This window comes from Bos javanicus, chromosome 8 (assembly GCF_032452875.1).
Source record: "Bos javanicus breed banteng chromosome 8, ARS-OSU_banteng_1.0, whole genome shotgun sequence".
Taxonomy (NCBI): Eukaryota; Metazoa; Chordata; class Mammalia; order Artiodactyla; family Bovidae; genus Bos; species Bos javanicus.
The window spans coordinates 19,167,620-19,186,145 of record NC_083875.1 but is presented as its reverse complement, the minus strand read 5'-3'; the positions used below and the strand labels follow the sequence as shown (position 1 = coordinate 19,186,145).

General features: G+C 39.0%; 1 protein-coding gene across 1 annotated transcript; it reads right to left on the bottom strand.

Moving 5' to 3' along the window:
- Window positions 1–16,634: 16,634 nt before the first annotated feature.
- TUSC1 (tumor suppressor candidate 1) lies at window positions 16,635–18,236 on the bottom strand. Its single transcript, XM_061425128.1, has one exon. It carries the CDS (start codon window positions 17,953–17,955, stop codon window positions 17,329–17,331), a length of 627 nt encoding a protein of 208 aa, XP_061281112.1. The 5' UTR covers window positions 17,956–18,236; the 3' UTR covers window positions 16,635–17,328.
- Window positions 18,237–18,526: the final 290 nt, after the last annotated feature.

Below are 18,526 nucleotides of genomic sequence, written 5' to 3'. Positions count from 1 at the left end.
ACAACAGACTGGGTTCAAATTGGGAAAGGAGTACATCAAGGCTGTATAATGTCACCCTGTTTATTTAATTTATATGCCAAGTACATCATGCAAAATATCAGGCTTGATGAAGCACAATCTGGAATCAAGATTGCTGGGAGAAATATCAATAACCTCAGATATGCAGATGACACCACCCTTATGGCAGAAAGCAAAGAGAAGTTTAAGAGCCTCTTGATGTAGGTGAAAAAGAAGAGTGAAAAAAACAGTTTAAAACTCAATGTTAAAAAAACTAAGATCATTGCATCTGGTCCCATCACTTCATGGCAAATAGATGAGGAAACAATGGAAACAGTGACAGACTTCATTATATTGGGCTCCAAAATCACTGCAGATGGTGACTGCAACCATGAAATTAAAAGATGCTTGCTCCTTGGAAGAAAAGCTATGGCCAACCTAGAGAGCATATTAAAAAGCAGAGGCATTATGCTGCCAACAAAGGTCTTCATAGTCAAATCTATTGTTTTTCCAGTGGTCATGTGTGGATGTGAGAGTTGGACCATAAAGAAAGCTGAATGCCAAAGAATTGATTCTTCTTAACTGGGGTGTTGGAGGAGACTCTTGCAAGTCCCTTGGACTACAAGAAGATCAAACTAGTCAATCCTAAAGGTAAACAGTCCTGAATATTCATTGGAAGGGCTGATGCTGAAGCTCCAATTCTTTGGCCACCTGCTGCAAAAACAGACTCATTAGAAAAGACTCTGACACTCGGAAAGATTGAAGGCAGGAGGAGAAGGGGGCGACAGAGAATGAGAGGATTGGATGGCATCACTACTCAATGGACATGAGGTTGAGCAAGCTCTGGGAGATGGTGAAGGACAGGGAAACCTGATGTACTGCAATCCATGGGGTCGCAAAGAGTCAGACATGATTGAGCAACTGAACAACAACAAATCTTCCATACACAGAATATTAAATATATATATATATATATATTAGGCCTCAAATATTAGGAGATAAAATGCAAACTACATCTATATAAAAAAATGTACATATTGATAATTAAAAATGAAAAGTCTAACAAGAGAGATGAAAACATTAAATATCTGGGAACCTCCCCCTCTCTAAGGATATGCTCACATAGGTTGCTTCCCACATATGTTTTTGCCATTGGTATCACTGCACACACATACTTTAGTACTTTGCATGCATGTTTAAATATTCATGTTCTCCATTTTTCTTAGAACAAGGCAATGCTAAAGAATGCTCAAACTACTGCACAATTGCACTCACCTCACACGCTAGTAAAGTAATGCTCAAAATTCTCCAAGCCAGGCTTCAGCAATACGTGAACTGTGAACTTCCAGATGTTCAAGCTGGTTTTAGAAAAGGCAGAGGAATCAGAGATCAAATTGCTAACATCCGCTGGATCATCGAAAAAGCAAGAGAGTTCCAGAAAAACATCTATTTCTGCTTTATTGACTATGCCAAAGCTTTTGACTGTGTGGATCACAATAAAGTGTGGAAGATTCTGAAAGAGATGGGAATGCCAGACCACCTGACCTGCCTCTCGAGAAACCCATATGCAGGTCAGGAAGCAACAGTTAGAACTGCACATGGAACAACATACTGGTTCCAAATAGGAAAAGGAGTACGTCAAGGCTGTATACTGTCACCCTGCTTATTTAACTTCTGTGCAGAGTACATCATGAGAAACGCTGGGCTGGAAGAAGCATAAGCTGGAATCAAGATTGCCGGGAGAAATATCAATAACCTCAGATATGCAGATGACACCACCCTTATGGCAGAAAGTGAAGAGGAGCTAAAAAGCCTCTTGATGAAAGTGAAAGAGGAGAGTGAAAAGGTTGGCTTAAAGCTCAACATTCAGAAAACGAAGATCATGGCATCTGGTCCCATCACTTCATGGGAAATAGATGGGGAAACAGTGGAAACAGTGTCAGACTTTATTTTTCTGGGCTCTAAAATCACTGCAGATGGTGACTGCAGCCATGAAATTAAGAGACACTTACTCCTTGGAAGGAAAGTTATGACCAACCTAGATGGCATATTCAAAGGCAGAGACATTACTTTGCCAGCAAAGGTCCATCTAGTCAAGGCTATGGTTTTTCCAGTAGTCATGTGTGGATGTGAGAGTTGGACCGTGAAGAAAGCTGAGCACCGAAGAATTGATGCTTTTGAACTGTGGTGTTGGAGAAGACTCTTGAGAGTCCCTTGGACTGCAAGGAGATCCAACCAGTCCATTCTAAAGGAGATCATTCCTGGGTGTTCTTTGGAAGGAATGATGCTAAAGCTGAAACTCCTGTACTTTGGCCACCTCATGCGAAGAGTTGACTCATTGGAAAAGACTCTGATGCTGGGAGGGATTGGGGGCAATAGGAAAAGGGGACAACAGAGGATGAGATGGCTGGATGGCATCACCGACTCGATGGACATGAGTTTGAGTGAACTCTGGGAGTTGGTGATGGACAGGGAGGCCTGGTGTGCTACAATTCATGGGGTCGCAAAGAGTCGGACACGACTGAGCAACTGAACTGAACTGACTGAACTGTGGTGATTCTCTTATTTTCCCTATTTTACACATGAGAAAATTTAGAAGATAATTTACTCAAGGACATTCAACTCAGTGGAGATGGCAGAGCAGTAATTCAAGACTGTCTGATTCCAACGCCTAAGATTTATCATGCTGTACCTAGATGCTGTCACTGATTTTTAGGAGTCAACTGGCTTACTGGTCTCTAAACTGAACTCTTTATAAATGTATTATAGAAACACATTTTAAGAAAGCCCACTACATTAAAAGTCAGTAAAGTTAGGAATTGTTCTACAACACATCTTTAAATACTTCATCTAATTAATAAAGAAAGGATTCGTAACACTAATTAACCCCATAGGACAACAGTAGGAGCTATTGCCAAAAGATAATAAAATTAAAGTTTCTATGTTTTTAAAGTAGTATTTTTACTTATCCTTGCATCCGCTGATCTTTAAAGATCCATCAGTATCCTCACGACAAGAGCTCCCTTACTACCATAAGTTTCAACAGGTGGGGAACAACCACCACAAGTACATAGGTTATAGCTCAGCCTAAAACCATCACATCAAAATGGTACTACCCTAAAAATAAGTTGCAGTAATATCTGATAATCACAATTCAAGTCTTAATCTTCATGTTCTTTTGATATCAGATTTTCTGTAGCTCTGAGAAAATAGATGAATTTATCTGGCCTCCTCTAGTCGTGACATGTTTGTGTATCTTTTATGGTGATGAAAAAATAAAACCTATGTTCAATTTCTGTATAAATACTATTGCAGGGACATAGATGTTAACTCCTTTTATTTTAAACCTCAGCCTGCCTTTGTATGAATAATCTCTTGGGTCTCCTCCAAATTTTCTCTAAGTACTGGTGACTCAAAACAAAGAAAATGTGAGTGAAGTGGTGTGTATTAGAGCCTCTGTAACTCACTTATAAACCCCACAGTGTAAGAAGTAACATAGAATTATCAGACATCTGGGTTTCAGATAATTTCCCAGCCATTTAGAATCATGTAGACGGCAGTGGCTTGGCTTAGAAAGAAAATGTAGTATGCAACCTTGAAAACAGGTTTAGATGGCATCTCTATTAGAGTCAACTGCTTTATTCTTTTTGTAATAAGACAACTCCTTCCTTCCATTGCTGCTGATGACCTTCCTTCACACTTTGTTAAGAAAATAGAAAAAGAAGAAAGTAATGCCTTTAGAGTCCCTCTGATAAATTTGCTGTTCCACCAATATCTCATCTACTATCTGCTTTCACTCTTATGACAAAGAATGAAGTGTCCCTGCTCTCTTCGAAGGCCAGTCTTTTCATATAGTCTCAGACTCCTATCCTCTTGTCCCTATCTCCTCTTTTGGAGGACACTGCTATTCATCTGCTCCAGGAACATCGATCTTTCCCTTTCCATTGTATCATTTCTAAGTGTGCGCTCAGTCGCTCGGTTGTGTCTGACTCTTTGCAACCTCATGGACTGTAACTCCACAGGGGCTCCTCTGTCCATGGAATTTTTTCAGGCAAGAGTACTGGAGTGGGTTGCCATTTCCTTCTCCAGTGTATCTTCCTATAATTGAAAATAATAAATAGACAAGTTTCTCTTAAGCCTGTATTGGCTCACTGTCACTTCATTTTGTTGTTATCACTATTCTTTTAAATGGAAAAGTCTTGAAAAATCTGTTAATAACTGGGCATCTACGAGTCACTTTGTCACCTTCCAATGTTTCTTTTAACCTGCACCACTGAAACCCCTCTGGTCAATGTCAAACACGGCCTTGGTGATGACACAGCTCCTGGATGCTTTTGTGTCCTCTCCTTGCTCTACCAGTCAGGGTATTTGGCACACTTGGTAATCCCCAATCCCTGTCACAGGCCCTTTGGCATCCACGAAGTCTCATGCTCCTGAATTTTGTTCTATCCCACAAGCTACTCCTTCTAAGTTTTCTTTTCTGGCGTCAGCATCTTTAGGTGATATCCAAATATTTAGGAGTTCAGGGCCCAATATTTTTCTGTCTATATTTACTTCCATGAGATTTCTTTGACTCTCTATGTATTGATGCCCAAATGTACATATTCAGCCCTGATCAAGTCCCTGAGATTTAAATTCTTATATCCAAGTAATTAAAATACATCTTCATGTCTATTTCCAAAAAAAAAAAAAAAAGCATTACCCTGATTTCTCTCTGGGCCATCAGTCAGACTGATGATTTAGAACTAAAATGATATTCTATATATCTAGTGCTCAAAGTCAATGGCTTAACATTACATTTAGAGCAAAGTGCATTTTTTTTTTTCAGAGTTTACAAGAAAGGACTGGTTCTCACTACGTGTCCTACTTCTCATTTCTACTACATTCTCCTTAATTCCTTCTATTCACTTCAATTTTCTCTTTCAGACTTGACTAAAACTAGTAAGTAATTAACTAAAAGAAATTTTTATATGTGACACATTTGAATAGATTTTTCAAGGTTCCTTTAAAAAGCAAAAATATTTTTCTCCATTTGCACTGCACAACTTTTTAATTGACCTCAAGCTGTTGTTTTGAGTAAATAAGCCCTTACATTTTTTGATCCCTCATAGTAGGGCTAAAAGTTTTTACTACTGGGTTTTCAAATACTCTACGTAACTTGATGGAGAGGACTCTTACCACTTCTATTGATGTTATTGCTATTTCAGAAAAACGATGCATATGTATAATTGAGGTCACATACGTAGACTCAGCAGTGGGATAAGAAGATACAGGGCAATAGATTCTTAAGGTGTTCTGATTTTCTCACTTCCCAGTGAATTTGCTGCCTTTTAATCTTATTTTTCCATCATTCAGAAAGCTTTAGAGGCTACCCTATAAAAAATTCTGTTTCTAATAATGGATGATTACAAATGATTGTTTTAGTTTACCATAAGGCCAAGAAGACAATAGCTATGTCTGCCTTTTTCTTTTGTAACGAAACTTGATCTAAGTTTGTACTTGACTAATCAAGTACAGTAAACAGTTTACTTTAGAATGATATGTATTCTTCCTCTATCTTGTTTTGTTTCTACTGGATTTCATTTGTAACTGCTGTGTTTAGAAATATTTTGTGAAAACTTGAAAAAATCTTTTCACAAGTAAATGGGATATAAAAAATTTTGATACATGAAATAAACTGCAGGAAAGTGTTGAGCTACTTACCAGCAGCTCTCTTATAATGGAGCTCATGGTTGTAGTGGATGAGAAATTGAAAATAAATCTGAGCTGTGTGATATAAAAGTTGTTATCTAGCAATAGATGAAGATGTTGTCATGGAGAAAAATATAATCCCACTATTCTATACTTATTAGACAATACTGTTAAAAGAAACATAAGTCAAGCTACATGAGTACTTTAAAATTTTCTTGAAGCCATATTAAGAAAGTAAAATAAACAGATAAAATAACTTTATTAACATATTTTATTTAGCCTAATATATCAAATGTTATAATTCTAACATGTAATTAATATAAAATTATTAATGTAATATTTTGAGATTTTCTGACTAAGCCTGTTAAATCCAGTGTTTATTTCACATTTATTTATGCATCTCAAGTCAAACTACTCAAATACTCAACAGCCACCTCTGGCTATGGGCTACCAATTGGCCAGTGTATTAGACTCTATCTGAAAGTGAATACCAATTTAAGACACGCCTAAGAAGCTATTAGAAAGTGAAAGTGTTAGTCGCTCAGTCATGTCCTACTCTTTGCAGCTTCACAGACTGTAGCCTGCCAGGCTCCTCTGTCCATGGAATTATCCAAGCAAAGATACTGGAGTGGGTAGCCATTCCTTTCTCCAGGGCATCTTCTCAAGTGAGGGATCGAACCTGGGTCTCCTGCATTGGAGGTGAACTCATTACCCTCTGAGCCACCAGGGAAGCCCGCAGGAACTTTCTATAAATAAACAAGACGAGAGAAACATTCACTTCTCCTGCACTCTGCTTTATTGATTCCGTAAAGAATAGCAAGGAGAGATAAGAAAGCCTTCCTCAGCGATCAATGCAAAGAAAGACTAGAGATCTCTTCAAGAAAATTAGAGATACCAAGAGAACATGTCATGCAAGGATGGGCTCGATAAAGGACAGAAATGGTATGGACCTAACAGAAGAAGAAGATATTACCAAGAGGTTGCAAGAATACACAGAAGAACTATACAAAAAAGATGTTCACGACCCAGATACACACGATGGTGTGATCACTCACCTAGAGCCAGACGTTCTGGAATGCAAAGTCAAGTGGGCCTTAGGAAGCATCACTACAAAGCTAGTTGAGGTGATGGAATTCCAGTTGAGCTATTTCAAATCCTAAAAGACGATGCTGTGAAAGTGCTGCACTCAATATACCAGCAAATTTGGAAAACTCAGCAGTGGCCATAGGACTGGAAAGGGTCAGTTTTCATTCGAATCCCAAAGAAAAGCAATGCCAAAGAATGTTCAAACTACCACACAATTGCACTCATCTCACATGCTAACAAAGTAATGCTCAACATTCTCCAAGCCAGGCTTCAATAGTACATGAACCATGAACTTCCAGATGTTCAAGCTGGATTTAGAAAAGGCAGAGGAACCAGAGATCAAATTGCCAACATCTGCTGGATCATCGAAAAAGCAAGAGAGTTCCAGAAAATCATCTACTTTTGCTTTATTGACTATGCCAAAGCCTTTGACTGTGTGGATCACCACAAACTGTGGAAAATTCTTCAAGAGATGTGAATACCAGACCACTTGATTTGATGCCTGAGAAATCTGTATGCAGGTCAAGAAGCCACAGTTAGAACTGGACATGGAACAACAGACTGGTTTCAAATTGGGAAAGGAGCACCTCAAGGCTGTATATTGTCACCCTGTTTATTTAACTTATATGCAGAGTTCACCGTGTGAAATGTCAGGCAGGATGAAGCACAAGCTGGAATCAAGATTGCCAGGAGAAATATCAATAACCTCAGATATGCAGATGACACCACTTTTATGGCAGAAAGCGAAGAAGAACTAAAGAGACTCTTGATGAAAGTGAAAGACGAAACTGAAAAGTTGGCTTAAAACTCAACTGTCAGAAAACTAAGATCATGGCATCTGGTCCCATCACCTCATGGCAAATAGATGGGAAAACAATGGAAACGGTAACAGACTTTATTTTCTTGGGCTCCAAAATCACTGTAGATGATGACTGCAGCCATGAAATTAAAAGATGCTTGCTCCTTGGAAGAAAAGCTATGACCAACCTAGACAGCATATCAAAAAAGAGACAATACTTTGCCAACAAAGGTCCATCTGGTCAAAGCTGTGGTTTTCTAGTAGTCCTGTATTGATGTGAGAGTTGAACTATAAAGAAAGCTGAGTGCCTAAGAATTGATGGTTTTGAACTGTGGTATTGAACACTCTTGAGTGTCCCTTGGACTGCAAGGAGATCCAACCAGTCCATCCTAAAGGAAGTCAGTCCTGAATATTCATTGGAAGGACTGATGCTTAAGCTGAAACTCCCATACTTTGGCCACCTGATGCAAAGAGCTGAGTCATTTGAAAAGACCCTGATGCTGGGAAAGACTGAAGGTTGGAAGAGAAGGGGATGACAGAGAATGAGATGGTGGGATAGCATCACCGATGCAATGGACATGAGTCCATGGGGTCACAGAGTCGGACACAACTGAGCAACTGAACTGAACAGAGCTGACATAGCATTTAAAATATTTCTTTTCAAATAAACATGATTTTGTTTTACCTCCTGCTGCAGCAACTTCAAAATGCTGCAAGCAAAAAACTACTAAAAATTACAAATTCCCACCTAAGAAACCCTGCTTACAGGATGATAATTAGTCCTATTTTTGAAGGACCACAAATTATTGCCATACAATTAGATACATCTCTAGGAAAACTAATCTCTTGGCTTTCAAAATACATTTTTGCAGAAAGAGAAAAGTAATCTCTTTGCATTAATTTTGGGAACACTTTTTTCAAAAGTAAAAAAATAATTATTTGTTACCTCTAATATTCTAGGTATTTATTAGGGATAAATGGTGAATAAGATAGTATGGTTGCCTTTACGAATTCACAATCAAATGATGTACCTTTATGTGATATCACATTTTAAGATACATATCCACTTCAGTGAAACTTCTAAGAGCAAGGCTTTCTTTTTAAAGTGTTTTTTAAATATTTAATGTATACAACTCGATGGGCTTGGAGATAACTATACATCTGTGATGACAAACCTAGATAGTGTTTTGAAAAGCAGAGACATTAGTCTGTGAACAAAGGTCCAAATAGTCAATGGTCTTCCCAGTGGTTACATGCTGCAGTCAGTGCAGCAGGTAGGGATCGAAAGTGGTCAACGCACAGTTTGGGAAAAAGAAACTAGAGACAGAGTTAAAGTTTCAAAGATGGGACTGGGAGACTCAAGATTTCTTGGATCCAGAGCCCTGTTCCTCGGAGTCACATCACTTTTATTTAGTGTCTTGACAAGCAGAAAGTATCTGTAGTGCTACGATGAAATCCGCCTCCTGTGTCCCCAGTCACGTCTCCCATTTTATTGATTACTTTAAACTATCTTTCTTATTTTCTTGTACAAGCGCTATCACCTAGCTGGAGGTCATAGATCTGCATATGCCTTGGGAAAATATCTTAGTGTGTGCACAAGCAGCGTTCTGAACTTAGGCTGACCTGGCATTCCAAGGTCCACACTGTTTTTCCTTAGCTTAGCAGGGTATGCCGACCCCAGCTAATCAACCCGATGTACTTTTACTTGGGTTATGCTGTATTGCTATTTATTCTTTTATTTTGCTTTTATTCTTTTTGACTTTATTCTTTCCCATGGTGATTTTCTCATGGCTTAGCCAGAGCAACAGGCGGCTGACCATTAACCCCTGCAGTTACGTATGGTTGTGAGAGCTGAACTGTAAAGAAGGCAGAACACCAAAGAATTGATGCTTTCAAACTGGTGCTGGAGAAGACTCCTGAATGTCCCTTGGACAGCAATGAGATCAAACCAGTCAATCTTAAGGAAATCAACCCTGAATACTCATTGGAAGGACTGATGCTGAAGTTCCAGTATTTTGGTCACCTGATGTGAACAGCTGACTCATTAGAAAAATCCTTGATGCTGGGAAAGATTGAGGGCAGAAGGAATACAGGGTGTCAGAGGATGAGATGGCTGGATGGCATCACTGATGCAATGGACATGAACTTGGACAAATTTTGGGTGATGGTAAGGGACAGGGATGCAGTCTATGATGCAGTCTATGTGGTCACAAAGAGTCGGACATGACTAGGCAATTGAACAACAACAATATACATCTGTGAACCAGCATCACAAGCTATGCCATAAACATAGCCCTCATTTCCACAAGTTTCCTGACATCTTTATTTTTTGTGTAATAAGAACACTTAACATAAGATCTACCCTCTTAGCAAAATTTTAAATGTGCAATATAGTGCCATTAACTATCTAACTATAGACCAGTAAGATCTCTAGGACTTATTTATCCTGTATAACTGAAACTTTGTACCCTTTGACTAATAGTTCCCTATTTTCTCCTCCTCCTCCCAGCCTCTGGCAATGAGCATTCCACTCACTGCTGCTGTGAGTTTGACTCTCTTAGACTCCTCATATAAGTGAAAATATGTAGTATTTCTACTTCTGTGTTCTGCTTCACTTAGGTTCTAATGTTGAAATGAATGAGTTCACATATGTCTTTGACATCATGATTACAATTCCTTTGGATATACATCCAAAGTGGGATTCCTGAGTCATATGGTAGTACTATATTTAATTTTTTGAAGACTTCCATACTATTTCCCATAGTGGCTGCACCAATTTGCATTCTACCAATAGTAGATGGAGAGGGAAATGGCAACCCATTCCAGTGTTCTTGCCTGGAGAATCCCAGGGACGGGGAAGCCTGGTCGGCTGCCGTCTATGGGGTCGCACAGGGTCGGACACGACTGGAGCGGCTTGGCAGCAATAGTATGCAAAGGTTTCCTTTTCTCTATATCTTCATCAACACCTATTTAAAAAAAAAAAAAAGTAACAGCCATCCTAGGTATGAGGTGATAGCTCATCGTGGTTGTGATTTTCATTTTTCTGAGAAATAGAGATATTGCACATCTTGTCATATACCTGTTGATCACTTGTATGTCTTGTTTAGAGAAATGTCTATTCAAGGTCTTTGTCTACTTTTTATTCCGATAATTTTCTTCTTTAGTTCCTCCCTCCCTCCCTCCTTCTATCCTTTCTCTCTCTCCCTCTCACTTTCCCTTCTCTTCTTCCTTCCTGCTTGCTATTGAATTATAGACAGAATTTCCTTAAATATTTTGCATATTAGCCCTTTATCAGATACATGGTTTGCAAATATTTTCTCCCATTCCAGAGGCTGCTTTTTCATTTTGTTGATGGTTTCCTTTGTTATGCAGAAGCTTTTAAACTAGATGTAATCTTACTCATCTATTTTTGCTTTTGGTATCATCGCCAAGAAATCACTGCCAAGACCAATGTTAAGAAACTTTCGTTCTATATTTTCTTCCAGGAGTTTCTAAGGTTTCAATCTTACATTTAAGTCTTTAAAACCACTTTGAGTTACTCTTTGTATTGGTCGACCCGGCGTTCCAAGGTCCACACTATGTTTTTCCTTAGCTTAGCAGGGTATGCTGCTAAGAGTTCAGTTTCATTCTTCCACACATGACTATCCAGTTTTCATGGCACCATTTACCACAGAGACTATCTTTTCCACATTGTGTGGGATATTCACTTTTAAATTGTATCTAAAATTAAATGAATTGATGAGAAGTTATACACATAAGGAGAATTAAAATGGAAAGAAAGCTTTGTGCGTGAAAAGTAGAAGGCTCCGTAATGGCTGACTCAAAACCACCTGCCTCACTCAGTGTAAACTTTGTACATCTTGTTGTCCCGATTTATATACCAAAAATTGAAAAAAAATTGTTAAATGAAAAATGGTAAATTATTTTGGATTGAGAAATGATATTTGTTATTTATTCCCCTTCAATTCTTTGTAAGCTTTCCAAAGTAGTGACTGAGGACAGTGCCTGTCCACAGAGCAGGGATTCAACATACATTTCAAAAGTGAATGACAGTTTCATCAATACAAGAATGGATTATTTCTAAATTGCTCACCTTGTATATATGCTTGAGATTTGATCTTTAGAATGCTAAAATACAGATTAGTAGGTGGATGATACTGCGTCTTTCCCTATTTTAAGATAGCAGGGAAAACATCTATGCTCAAAAATGATGCATCACTGGTATTGTACTCTATCAAAATCCACGTAGACCAACGAAGCAAATAATTCTCATCATGAGGATTTTCAAGTGGTACAAAAATGCTCATAAAATAGTTCATATACACACTGCATGAGAGAAGCAGTAAGATGTGCAGTGCTAGTGGAGTTAGAAGTAACTAAATTTAGGTTTCTTTGATAAATATTGAGTACATACATTAAAACACTGTATCTCCAATTTTATAACATGTAACACTCAGGGTATTATCTTAATCTCTTAGGACAAATGTTTTAGATTAATTGCCTTGATCATTTTGAGACAGAACCAGTTACTTTTAAGCAATACGAGAAAGCTCATTCTTTGTATCATTTAAAAATCGATTTTTATAAAAGTTATCTTAAATATCATTGCCTTTAGCTTTAGCAAATCTTTTTCATTTGTATCAGGTTTTAGATTTTCAATGCATTTTCATGTAAACTCATCTCTTTTGATTTTTCTCAACAATTCTGAATTGATATTACTATGCTATAAGTAAAGATACTGAATTCAGTCGACTTTTCTGACTTCAGGTTAAAGAAAGGAAATCTCGAGAGACTGCCATAAAAATCCAGTCTTCCCTTCTTGTATAAATGCCTCTCATTCTTTGATTTGATCAACATCCTCCTCCAATCCACATTATAGAGACACAGAGATAGTATGCCATCTGTACACAAAAGACCCAAGAACTCTTTCTCATCAACTTCACAATCCTGGTGTTAAGCCTGATAAAGAGAGGGCACTGTTTTCCTTACATTTCTTATGAAAATGATGTATTTCTCCCCTAACACTAGTTCTGATTCCAAGTCTCCACTTTGTCTCTTTCTTACACCCAATGCACACTGCCAAGACTCCAAAATTACGAAATTTTCAAATCTTCACATGCATGATTAATTAATTCTACTTATCCTAGTAGAATTAATTCAACTTATATAGCATATAGAAAGATATCAGAATTCAGTTGCCAGTAAGACTGTTTAGTGAAATTCAACTTTTAAAATAAAAAGTTCTCTTGTGCATCTTCAGGTTATTTTTCAGAGTTGTCTCTTGTATGTTTTTTTTCCTCCCAAAGTCCAATATGATTTCTACACTTGTGCTGTGTTTCTTGATAGTCACCTGGGCTCTCAGAATCACTCAGCCATCCTTTTATCTCCCCACTGACTACCTTTGAAATATCTTTAATCGACGTTTGAAACTTTTCTCTACTTTTACAACAGCTAACTTAATTCAACAAATGATTTTACTGTTTTATGGAAAATATATGACCTCACCCAATCTACCTGTCTCCAATCTCATTCTTTCCCTGTATCATCACATGTGCTTTTCTCGCTAGCTCCTCTTTAAGAATTTAATCTATTCCTTTACCAGACTGTTCTAACCCTCTGTGCTTTTGAGATCATCCATTCATGAAAATGTGTTACTTCAATTATATCATCTTACATTACCCTGTTCATCACATGTTCTTTTATTCGCATCTCTCCTGAAATGTAGTCTAATCCATTCTATACACATGATATAAATAATACTGCCCTCAGCAAATTTTCCAACTCTATTCTTCTCTTTAACAAGATACTTATTTAAAAACATTTAATACCCAATTCCTTGTAGCTGCTCAACAATTTATAATGTTAACAGTTTGCCCCCAAAACCTAACGAATTAAAACCACCATTAATTGTTGATCATAGGTTTACTTGGTGGTGGTTTTGCTGATCTTGGCCTGGCTGGGTTGACCTATACAGGGAACATCTATGTGATTATCTGACTAGTTGTTTGGAAACTGGCCCGCTGAAGATAGTTGGTTGGCTGCTGGCTCGGGTAACAGGAGTGATCAGTTACTAGCAACAGAGTCTTCACCATAACTAAAGGCAGATCCATTAAGTTTAAAATACAATGGAGGTTTTAAGTTTAAAATGATAGAATCAAAAGTAAAGTGAGGATATTTGGAAAAATGAAAGGCCAAGGAAGACTTTGATCAGAACCATGTATGAAATATCAGGTAGATTGCTGTTCAATTTCTCTAAGAATTCAAATTTTAGAGTAGAATGCCTACCACTCAGACAAGAATGTTTAAGCACCAACAAACTCACTAATGTCCTTTCTCAAATTTTCTCTAAACTTTGACAGGTATTTGAGAACCTGGATTTAATAAATTAACATGAATAAGGCCAACACTATACTCATAAGCATTAACAGATTCTGAATATGATTTTTGAATAAGCAAAATCCCCTACTTATTACACCAACATAGTTTAATTCTGATCTTTAAGAGATGTTAATGTTAGCATGAAATTTGAGCAGAATAACCTCATAAAATCAGATGTAGATATTATCTAAATATTTTCCTTGGTTCTTATTTCCATTTTATAAATATATTTTTAGTCTATATCAGATAACTGGGCTTCGTTGGTGGCTCAGAGGGTAAAGCATCTGCCTGCAATGCAGGAAACCCGGGTTCAATTCCTGGGTTGGGAAGATCCACTGGAGAAGGAAATAGCAACCCACTCCAGTATTCTTGCCTGGAAAATCCCATGGATGGAGAAGCCTGGTAGGCTACAGTCCATGGGGTCGCAAAGAGTCAGACACGACTGAGCGACTTCACTTCTCACACTCTTCACTCTATATCAGATATGTAAAATATGTATCAGGAAAGCAAGTTTATAGTAGAAAAGCTGGAATTTATAATTGATCACTTAATCACTGAACAGAAATACTAATAAATTTTATCATTCACTCATGAAGATTTTATGACAAATTCTCAGTGAAAAATCTGTTCCTTTAATCAAAACAGAAAATGCTATTTTGGCACTGAAGATAAAATCATTCTGCTAATAATTATTTAGAATATTAATGATTTAATGAATAATTTGGAATTAGTTTAATCATGGTAATACTCATAAATTGGCAAATCTATGTCTAAGGTTATTAAATAACAAAAGATATTTTCAAGTATCTTTCAAATATTCATAATGTTGAAGAAGTTTAGCAAAGATACCTTGGTCTATGATCTACAAAATACTTTATATTACTCTGATTTACACCCTAATTTTTATAGATAAAAACATAAAGATAGCATATATTTGTGAGTAGTACCAATAAAAATTTCTGATTAAAAAAATGCCAGTGCTCTTCACTGAATTATGACATATTTTTGTTGCTTGTTTCTATAAATTATAAGCCCTCTTTTCATTGCACAACAAATCTGAAGTTATGAAAATAAAGTGTTATTGTAACAAGGAAGATAATCTGCAGTTTTAGGTTATTTTTTTTTTTATCAAACTAGAACCCAGATAAAACTTTTCTAAAATCAGCTTTATCCATTTCTTAATCCAGTACTTATTTTGATATAACAAAATATCTTTTATAAACTATATGATGCCTTATCAGTTAACAGAGGCGAAATTCAAAAGTTGAAATATATACTAGCCTTAACTCATGTTATGGGGCATTTGGGTTTCAGAATTTTTAAGACCTTTCAGGAATTATGCTCAAAAAACTTCCTCATTAGTGTGTGTACCTCAGTATTTTACAAAAATTGTTTTCACCATATTTACATTGTAATTATTTTAATACAAAAGGTGTTTAAAACTAGGTAAACTGAATATTTTGCTTAGTTCTTGAATTGCCAATTGACACAATTGGGAATTATTTTTAATTTTTTATATTATTTCCTTATTATAAAACCTTTAACTCCCATATGCTTAAAAGGAGAGAAAAATGTCAATGCATTCGAAATCTACATATCTGCTAAAACCCATAAATTCGTATGGGAGCAAAATACAGAAGGAAAGTATAAGTAAAACATTTACTTTGAACTTGTACATTTTAGATTTTAAATTGACACAGCCATTATTCTGAAGCAGGCATTCTGCATATAGCATCTCAATAAAATTTTTATAACATTCTGAGGTAGTTAGAAAAATTTTAATGGTGAGAAATTTTTAATGGTGTGAAAACTAAGGCTTAGAGAGATTAATTTATATGCAAAGTAGGAATAGGGACAATCTGCTTTTTGCCTATTCTTCAATTCTTAGTGCCTCCTAAAAATGTTTTAATTCTTTCCCTATTAAATAAAGACAGAAATACTTTTCACATACCAACTTATTCTCACCAAGTTTCTTCTAACATTTCTTGATCATAGAAGATCTTAATGTTCACAACTATCAACTATCTTTAAGTAGAATGTACAAAGTGTTTTCAATACCCAGGATTAGAAAAATCTCGAAATTATTTTCCTTGGCAACTTGTTTCATAAAATCGGCTATGAAACTTTTGGAGTATGCCACAAATAAAACAAAAACTCTAATTTATGATTTTTTTCTAACTGTAACAAAAACTCTTTTTATTCTTCTTAAACTGAAGTGTTTTCCACCACTTAAACACTCTTTTACACGTATGATCTCTACCAGGTACAACGTCACCCTCTTGATTAATAGGCAAAAGTGTTATTCACTGACAAAGTAGAATCAACTGATCTTAGAATATTTGTTAGGATTAATCTCATTTTTTTGGAATTGAAATTACAACTGACACTTAAATCATGTTGTTTTGGGGCTTTTGATGAACATATAATTCAAAATTTCTCAAAAAATTTTAAACATTAGCAGTATTAGGCAAAATAGCTGTGTTCTATATTCTGTCAAGTCTAAAACGTGCACAAATTACAAAATAATGTTTAGATTATCTAATTTTTTTGATTATTTTAAAAGATCATTGTTACATAAAGTGAAAAGAGAATGATAGCTTACAAAGGATAATCAAGTTCAGATATTAAGGAAACGTATAAACACTTAACACACTTTAAATAACAGTCATGGGATAGCTTTAGGTTAGTTTCCGTGCACCAAATTTATTTATCAATTCGAAGGATTACTTATAGGAAGATAGTTTAAAATTTCCCAAGGCAGGGGGATGATGGGGGAGTGGGATTAACAAATCAGTATATATTAGATGCATAAGGACTAGAACCAGGGCAGACATGAGTTTCTAAATTATAAACATCACTTTGTGCATTAAAGGGTGATATTTCACAGGATACCAAAGTAACACCGACTTATAAAAACAAACCAAACACTTAAAATGTTGGCCACATGAGAGAGACTAGCTGGAGGCTTTAGGAGACGATGAAAAACAAATCCAGCCAAATCAAAATGTACTATCATCCCTGGAAGAACCAAAATAGAGGAAAAAATACCACAGGTCCTTACAACACCCAGAAAAGTTCAGGCATTAGGAAGGGTCGACTGCCACCCACTTCACGCTGTTTTAAAGCCCGCCCCTCCGGAGCTAGGTCTCCATTGAACTAGCAGGCGCCAGAGACATGTGCTCTGTGCATGGCAGGACTCAGCCCCACGCCCTCCCCAACCTCTCCACAACCTCTGCGGGTAGAAAGCTCGCCCCCGGGAAGTGTCAGGGCCAGGCCGGAGGCGGGAGCGCGCGGCTCACGCGTGAGCCAGGTGGGGGCAGCACTGAACGGAGGAGGAGCCTGCACGAGGCTCCGCCTCTCGAGGCTGCGGCCTCGGGCTATGGCCAGGGCTCGGAGGGCTCTGGCTCTGGGACTTGGACGCCTGAGTTTGGGCTGCCCAGAGAGGGCTCCTCCTTGTCTCCAAGCGGTCGCGGCCCCCTCTGTTCGAGGTGCAGCTGCAGCAAGGCCCGCCGGTACATGGCTTCCAGCTTCTCGAGCCGGGCTCTAAGGGCCCTGGGGCTCCCCGGCTCGTCCTCGGGGCCGCCGCCCCTCGCCCTCCGGTTCATGCTGGCCTCCTCCGGGACCGGGGTCGCCCTCGCCGAGTCCGCGGACGCCCCGTCGCTGCCCTCGCCAGGGAACCGCAAGGCCTGACGAAAGAGGCTGCGGTTCTCGCGCTTCAGCCGCCGGTTCTCGAGCCGCAGCCGGGCGTTCTCCTCGCGCAGCCTCGCGTTCTGCCGGTCCCGCTCGTCCCGCGCGCAGATGGCCTCCAGATGGCTCGCCGCCAAGTCGGCGAACCGCTCCTCCAGCTGCTGTCGGGCGCCGCCCGCACGGCCTCGCCAGCCCACGCTGCCGCCGCCGCCGCCCCCACGAACGCGGCCTGGGCGGCCTTGCCCGCGGCTGTCTCCGCCGCCTTCCCCGCCGCCACAGCTCCCGCGCCTGGTGGCGCCACCACGCATGCGCCACATCGGTCCCGTCCCAGCCGCGCTGCCAGCGCCGTGGGCCGAGGGGCCGCGCTGTCAGGCGCCAGCGAGTTCGGGGCCCGGCGGGGCGGCCAGGGCAGCTGCGGAGGAGGAAAGGAGGTGGCGGGCGGCGGCTGCTGGCTTGAGGCCAGAGGAGGCCGGGAGTTTGCCCGGTCTGAGGCGTGTCTAGTCTTCTCGGGTGGAGCTGCCCCCTGGGCCTGGGATCTCCAGGCCAGCTCACACACAATGCCCCCGGGGAGCGCTCTGCTGCTCAGCCCTTTTCAGCTGCGCGCTGGGGGGAAAACTGTATCCCAGACTCTGCCAGGGCGCTTCGCGAGGCCCTGAAGGAACCCGCCTGCCTCACCCCGTCCCTAGCCCAGCCACCAGTTACCTTGCCTTTTACAGGGCAATCTCGAAGCAAATAATAATACAGTGAGAAGTTACGGAATAGCTTTATGGGGCAGGTTGAAAAGCTTAACGGGTTCATTTAGAACACAACGGTTTAAACCACCTCCAAGCTTAATAAAACATTACGCTTAGAGGCAACAGAAGAGCTGAACACTTGTCACTTGAGGCC